At 50.5% G+C, this 7,839-nt stretch overlaps 1 protein-coding gene across 1 annotated transcript in view; it reads left to right on the top strand.

Moving 5' to 3' along the window:
* The window catches only part of LOC120922640 (lysophospholipid acyltransferase 5-like), a gene marked incomplete at its 5' end in the record, with an annotated part of 49,773 nt that extends 42,472 nt beyond the window's left edge, over nucleotides 1-7,301 (top strand). The window contains 2 exons of the mRNA XM_040334729.1: nucleotides 5,237-5,365; nucleotides 6,917-7,301. Coding sequence (XP_040190663.1) covers nucleotides 5,237-5,353 — 117 coding nt within the window. The remainder of the gene's footprint in view (nucleotides 1-5,236; nucleotides 5,366-6,916) is intronic.
* Between the last annotated feature and the right edge of the window lie 538 nt (nucleotides 7,302-7,839).

The raw sequence follows: 7,839 nt of genomic DNA on the forward strand, positions 1-7,839 counted from the left end.
CGCTCACAAACCGAGTCGGATTTTTTTATTTTAAAGTTGCTCGTCTTTTAAAATGTTCGTAAATCGAGGTTCCGCTGTACTAACTTCCTGGTACAATGATTTTATTGATATATATGAAAAGGGGGGGGGGACCTAAATAAATTCCCACGCAAGGGATATGGACAAGAAACAGAAGGTCAAGGTTCACGTAAAAATACATTTAATAGAACGTATTATAAGTGTATAGATTATAAGCTGATACTGGGGGGGGGTCAGTGCGTTTATGTCCGAGCCTTGAGACCCAGGGACCAAGGTAGACAAGGGGGAGCGGAGCTGAGCGCAGAATGGGGGAGAATTTTATTTTTTTTATAAAAAATAAAAAGGGGGGGGGGGTGGGAACAAAAAGAGGGGGGGGTCAGTGCGTGTATGCTTGAGACCCAGGGACCAAGGTAGACAAGGAGGAGCAGAGCTGTCCGCAGAATGGGGGGAGAAAAAAAATTATAAAAAATAAATAAATTAAAAATAAATAAAAAGGGGGGGGGGTCAGTGCGTGTATGTCCGAGCCTTGAGACCCAGGGACCAAGGTAGACAAGGGGGAGCGGAGCTGAGCGCAGAATGGGGGAGAAAAAAATGATAACAAATTAAAAATATTAATAAAAAGGGGGGGGTGGGTGGGCACAAAAAGAGGAGGGGGGGCAAGAGGCCCAGAATCAGGATGAGTAAGAAGGAGGGGAAAGGAAAGTCCCCCAGGCTGGAGAGGGGGGGGGGGGGGGGGGGTCAAATAAAATTTAGAGTCCTAGATTAGTCGGATGTAAAGTAGGGAATGCGTAGGACCACCACGGGGCGCACACCTTGGCATGGGACGTACCGACTTCCTGATGGCTGAAAGATGGGCCTGCTTCTGTTCTGCAAACTACAGTACAATGCCAGGGCCTTCATAACCTATACCAGGATGGGGGGGGAGGATGTCCCTGTGGTGGGGCGGGGAGAGAAGGGATGTCCCTGTGGTGGGGCGGGGAGAGAAGGGATGTCCCTGTGGTGGTGGTGGGGGGGGAGAGAAGGGATGTCCCTGTGGTGGGGGGGGGGAGAAGGGATGTCCCTGTGGTCCAGCTTTGAGGAATTTTCTATATACATAGAAGAATGGGGAGCTCCGGGGGGCTCGGCAGAGCCGACGTGTATCAGAAGAGATGTGCACTGCCACCTTGTGGTTGGTTTATGTATATACACCTTACAGATGTGTCGCACTTCTTACACTATTGGGCCTCGTGCACACGGGACGTTAAAGTAACGTTATAAAAACGCCAGTTGCTTTGCAGAGAGTTTTTCAACTTTTTTTTAATGTTTTTTCAATAGCCTTTTTTAACTTTTTTTTTTTTTGTTGAAGAAAACTTATTTTCGTGTTTTTTTTTTTTTTTTTTTTTTTTTTTTCAATGGATCAAAAACGTAAAAAAAAAAAAAAGCTGGTGAGTGACGTTTTTGAGCGTTTATCGGCGTTTAGAGATGGAGCGTCTTTACAGCTGAAAAACGTCTCGGAACCCGCTAGGTTTTTTTTTTTTTTTTTTTTACTCCTCAAAACTGCTGCTAACAGCCTGTGTGTGGGTGGACACAGAGGACACAGAGGATAACGTGATGGAGAGTTTGACTGTAGAAAAGAAAAACGTCGCTGTAAAAACGTCCCGTGTGCATGAGGCCTAATAGGATATTGGAGAATTGCTGGACCTGATCAGTGGTCCTCCCCATCTTCCAGAGTCCCCTTTTTTTCTTTTTTTTTTTTTTGTGATTTTTGATTCCCAATTAGCATAGATGTGTACAAACGCATATCGCTTCAGGTGGTCTTTGAGATTATAATTTGTATTTATATTATGAGAGAGAGACACAGAGAGAGACATCTAGGGAGAGAGAGACATCTAGGGGGAGAGAGGTCTAGGGGGGAGAGAGAGAGAGGTCTAGGGGGGAGAGAGAGAGGTCTAGGGGGGGGAGAGAGAGAGAGAGAGGTCTAGGGGGGGAGAGAGAGAGAGGTCTAGGGGGGGGAGAGAGAGAGGTCTAGGGGGGGGGGGGGAGAGAGAGAGGTCTAGGGGGGGAGAGAGAGAGGTCTAGGGGGGGAGAGAGAGAGGTCTAGGGGGGGAGAGAGAGAGAGAGAGAGAGGTCTAGGGGGGGAGAGAGAGAGAGAGGTCTAGGGGGGGAGAGAGAGAGAGAGGTCTAGGGGGGGAGAGAGAGAGAGAGGTCTAGGGGGGGAGCGAGAGAGAGAGAGGTCTAGGGGGGGAGCGAGAGAGAGAGAGGTCTAGGGGGGGAGCGAGAGAGAGGTCTAGGGGGGGAGCGAGAGAGGTCTAGGGGGGGAGCGAGAGAGGTCTAGGGGGGGAGCGAGAGAGGTCTAGGGGGGGAGAGAGAGAGAGAGGTCTAGGGGGGGGAGAGAGGTCTAGGGGGGGGGAGAAAGAAAGGTCTAGGGAGAGAGAGATAGAGAGGTCTAGGGAGAGAGAGAGATAGAGGTCTAGGGGGGGGGGAGAGAGAGAGGTCTAGGGGGGAGAGAGAGAGAGGTCTAGGGGGGGAGAGAGAGGTCTAGGGGGGGGGAGAGAGAGAGAGGTCTAGGGGGGGAGAGAGAGAGGTCTAGGGGGGGAGAGAGAGAGGTCTAGGGGGGGGAGCGAGAGAGAGAGAGAGGTCTAGGGGGGAGAGAGAGAGAGGTCTAGGGGGGGAGAGAGAGAGAGGTCTAGGGGGGGAGGAGAGAGAGAGGTCTAGGGGGGGAGGAGAGAGAGAGGTCTAGGGGGGAGGGAGAGAGGTCTAGGGGGGGAGAGAGAGGGAGAGGTCTAGGGGGAGAGAGAGAGAGGGGGAGAGAGAGAGAGAGGTCTGGGGGGGGAGAGAGAGAGGTCTAGGGGGGGAGAGAGAGAGAGAGAGAGAGGTCTAGGGGGGAGAGAGAGAGAGGTCTAGGGGGGAGAGAGAGAGGTCTGGGGGGGGAGAAAGAAAGGTCTAGGGAGAGAGAGAGAGAGAGAGAGGTCTAGGGGGAGAGAGAGGTCTAGGGGGAGAGAGAGAGAGGTTGAGAGAGAGAGAGGTCTAGGGAGAGAGTGGTCTGGGGGGAGAGAGAGAGTGGTCTATGGAGAGGTCTTGAGAGAGATGGATGGAGATGGGGGGGGGGGGAGATGGCGATGTATATAAAATTATAAAAAAAGAACGTTTTTTTAGGGGAGTCCAGATAATAAGTGGCCTCAGTTTATGGATTTGGGTCTTATCCGGCTTGCTGGGTGACATGGCGGCGTGTGATTGGTGGGAATATGTACAGGAAAATCCTCATTCCATCACACGGGATAATCCCCTCTGCTACATCCTCCTCCTTCAGCTCCTGTATACTAATCCTATGGATATAGACGGGAACCTCCGACCTCTCCAAAATGTATTCCAAGTCCAACAAAACACCATTGTGTACCAAGTCTTTGTTTCGTATTATTTTAATTATATTTTTTTATTAAAGAAAGCAGCCACATCCTGAGTAGAAAGGCCAGTCCTTGTGCCAGCAGGCGGCCCCCCCAAGGAGTGACCCTGAGGGCCCCGTTCACCTCGGCGTTCTGTAGCTGGAAGCTCAGAGCTCCAAACCACTGGAGGAGGGAGAAAAAAAAATGAATGATTCTCTATGGAGACGCTTTACTCCAAGTCACCCGACGCCAAGCGCCTGAAACGCCAAAAAGTGCCAGAGTTTTTTTTTTTTTTTTTGTAGCTATAATTGCCAGATTTTAAGCATTTTTTTGGTGCATTTTTATTCCAATAATGGAGACTCGCCATTTGCAAGTTTTTGTTGCAATTTTTTTTTATGCGTTTTGCTTGTGTGTGTGTTTTTTCTTCTTTTTTTTTTTTTTTTTTGAATGATTTTCTGCTCAAATTGGAATATTTTTTTTTTCCAATAGTAATATATGAAAACATAAATACAAAAATAACTAAAAGTCATTGTAAATAAATAAGTTAATAAATAAATGTAATATGCAATAATAAATAAGTGATAAGCCCCTAACATTAAAAAAATATATAAAATTATTAATATATCTTATTACTATTATACTTTTGTGTTAGGGTGTTCAGTTATTTATTATTTGTTTTTCTTGAAAATTACAGTTTTATATAATTGTATTCAACTTTTTAATATCATTTAATTTTAAATTAATATGAATATTTTTTCTTTTGGCTATTATTGGCACCTTTAGTGCAAGAGATGTCAAGAAAATGCAGTCTCTGACCATCTCCTGTATCATGTCTGCAGTCTCTGACCATCTCTTGTATCATGTCTGCAGTCTCTGATCATCTCCTGTATCATGTCTGCAGTCTCTGATCATCTCATCTCAGGAGATGATCAGAGACTGCAGACATAATACAGGAGATGATCAGAGACTGCAGACATAATACAGGAGATGGTCAGAGACTGCAGACATAATACAGGAGATGATCAGAGACTGCAGATATGATACAGGAGATGGTCAGAGACTGCAGACATGGTACAGGAGATGATCAGAGACTGCAGACATGGTACAGGAGATGGTCAGAGACTGCAGATATGATACAGGAGATGGTCAGAGACTGCAGACATAGTACAGGAGATGATCAGAGACTGCAGACATAATACAGGAGATGATCAGAGACTGCAGATATGATACAGGAGATGGTCAGAGACTGCAGACATAATACAGGAGATGATCAGAGACTGCAGACATGGTACAGGAGATGGTCAGAGACTGCAGACATGGTACAGGAGATGGTCAGAGACTGCAGACATGGTACAGGAGATGGTCAGAGACTGCAGACATGGTACAGGAGATGGTCAGAGACTGCAGACATAGTACAGGAGATGGTCAGAGACTGCAGACATGATACGGGGGATGATCAGAGACTGCAGGCATGATACGGGGGATGGTCAGAGACTGCAGACATGATACGGGGGATGGTCAGAGACTGCAGACATGATACGGGGGATGGTCAGACTGCAGACATGGTACGGGAGATGGGTCAGAGACTGCAGTCATGATACGGGGGGATGGTCAGAGAATGCAGACATGATACGGGGGATGGTCAGAGACTGCAGACATGATACGGGGGATGGTCAGAGACTGCAGGCATGTGTCACGGAGGGGTTCTGCTGTCATGCTGGGGTTCGGTACGTAAGCAGATGGGTCTCTAGGTCGGGTGAAGATAAAACAATGTTTTTCCAAAGTGAACCTGTCCTTTAAGACTGCAATGCACAATGGTGAATGACTAACCATTTTCTCCCTCTTCTCCCCTGCAGGTGTACTTATCGGTCTATTTTATGGGCCATTTATTCTTCTTATCGCTGCTCTTTGCACTGCCTTATGTACGGTTAGTCCTGGTGCAAAAGAAGGACAAGCTGCAGAAGTCCCACTGACAGTGTTCAATGGTGAGCTCCTTATTGGTCTATTTCATGTTCAGCCAAACTGTTGTAGCGAATCGGTTAAAAGAATATGTAAAGCATCTCTGCTATAGATGAGTAGCCCCATGTAGTGGCGGGCAGCTAGGGAAGCCGTATGTAGTGGCCAGGGAATCAGGGAATGTAGTAGCGGTCAGTGAGCGGTATGTAGTGGCGGGGCGGCCGGGGAAGCCGTATGTAGTGGCGGGGTGGCCAGTGAGCCGGTATGTAGTGGCGGGGCGGCCGGGGAAGCCGTATGTAGTGGCGGGGCAGCCAGTGAGCCGGTATGTAGTGGCGGGGGCGGTCAGGGAAGCCGTATGTAGTGGCGGGGCGGCCAGGGATCAGGATGTATGGGCGGTCAGGGAAGCTGTATGTAGTGGCGGGGGCGGTCAGGGAAGCCGTATGTAGAGGCGGGGCAGTCAGGGATCAGGATGTAGTGGCGGGGAAGCCGTATGTAGAGACGGGGCGGTCAGTGAGCGGTATGTAGTGGCGGGGGCGGTCAGGGAAGCTGTATGTAGCGGCGGGGCGGTCTGGGATCAGGATGTAGTGGCGGGGCGGTCAGGGAAGCCGTATGTAGAGGCAGGGCGGTCAGTGAGCGGTATGTAGGGGCGGTCAGGGAAGCCGTATGTAGCGGCGGGGCGGTCAGGGATCAGGATGTAGTGGCGGGGCGGTCAGGGAAGCCGTATGTAGAGGTGGGGCGGTCAGTGAGCGGTATGTAGTGGCGGGGGCGGTCAGGGAAGCCGTATGTAGAGGCGGGGCAGTCAGGGATCAGGATGTAGTGGCGGGGGCGGTCAGGAAAGCCGTATGTAGAGGCGGGGCAGTCAGGGATCAGGATGTAGTGGCGGGGGCGGTCAGGGAAGCCGTATGTAGAGGCGGGGCGGTCAGGGATCAGGATGTAGTGGCGGGGCGGTCGGGGAAGCCGTATGTAGCGGCGGGGCGGTCGGGGAAGCCGTATGTAGCGGCGGGGCGGTCGGGGAAGCCGTATGTAGCGGCGGGGCGGTCGGGGAAGCCGTATGTAGCGGCGGGGCGGTCGGGGAAGCCGTATGTAGCGGCGGGGCGGTCGGGGAAGCCGTATGTAGCGGCGGGGCGGTCGGGGAAGCCGTATGTAGCGGCGGGGCCGTCGGGGAAGCCGTATGTAGCGGCGGGGCCGTCGGGGAAGCCGTATGTAGCGGCGGGGCGGTCGGGGAAGCCGTATGTAGCGGCGGGGCCGTCGGGGAAGCCGTATGTAGCGGCGGGGCGGTCGGGGAAGCCGTATGTAGCGGCGGGGCGGTCAGGGATCAGGATGTAGGGGCGGTCAGGGAAGCTGTATGTAGAGGCGGGGCGGCCAGGGAGTGGTATGTGGGGGCGGCAAGGGAAGCGGTATGTAGTGGTGGGGGGGTAGCAGGGCAAGTCATTGGTTTTTTTGTTGCTCCAGTTTTTAGCATTTTACCGCGACACCCCTGGAAAGCTCAGAGGGCGCCCCAGTTGAGGAAAGAGACTGAACCAATGAGAGAAATGGATGATTAGTCTTTGTAACCCCGCCCTCTTCTCTTCTCTCCTCAGATTGTACAACGCTCCTCGCTCTTCTGGCAATGCTGGGAATGTCCTTCAATCCTGTTGTTTTTTTTTGGGGGGGGTTCAGCATTAAGAACTTGAGGTTCAAGGAGTCATCACTGCCAGGAGGGACACGATATGCTGATACTAACTTTTTTTCCTTTTTTTAAAAACAAACTTCTTGTCTGCTGCCGATTGGCGGGGGCAGATTCTCCACCAACGTTTTATAGACTTTTCTACCGTCCGGGTTCTGTATCCCGGACTCTCTTACTTGAACTTTTTAGGTTTTTTTGAAGACTTTTCACCCAAGAAAGACGTTTTTCGATGATCGGCTTCCTTCTAATCGCACCACAGAAATCAGAAAAAATAAAATAAAAACACGATTCTGACGTCACGCCTCTCCTCTGTCTCGTCTCACAGGGCAGCTAATGCAAAGAGGAAATCCAAGAACACCCAATCACTGGATGTGCGACGGCGTGGTCTCTGCGGCCTGTTGTTTTATTCGATTTTTGTTTATTTAGGAGTGGGGAGGATGGGTGAGGGGAGGGGGTCCTGATTGTGTATAGATGAGGCCAGTGTGATGCAGGGCCCCCCCCTCCCCCGGCCGGCCACGTTGCTGCGTGTGTGACAAGACGTGGCCAATCACAACTTCCCAAATGATATTGCAAGAAAAGTGCACTTGGATTGGCTGGGGCTGTCATGTGATAACAACCGTGGCCTAGTCCTGCCTTTTTTTTTTTAAGAGTCGCAATAAAGCACTCTGTCAACTCACTCCGGTGCTCTGTGGTTTTTCTCCAATCGTTATCCGGTTATTATATTATGTGCAACGCTAAAAGGTTACATTGTTACATCGTCGGGTGGAAAAAAGTCCATGTAGTTCAACCAAAAAAAATATGCAATCCCATATACACAATCCTTGGGGTTTTCTTGGG

The sequence above is a fragment of the Rana temporaria genome, unplaced genomic scaffold (assembly GCF_905171775.1).
Source record: "Rana temporaria unplaced genomic scaffold, aRanTem1.1, whole genome shotgun sequence".
Taxonomy (NCBI): domain Eukaryota; kingdom Metazoa; phylum Chordata; class Amphibia; order Anura; family Ranidae; genus Rana; species Rana temporaria.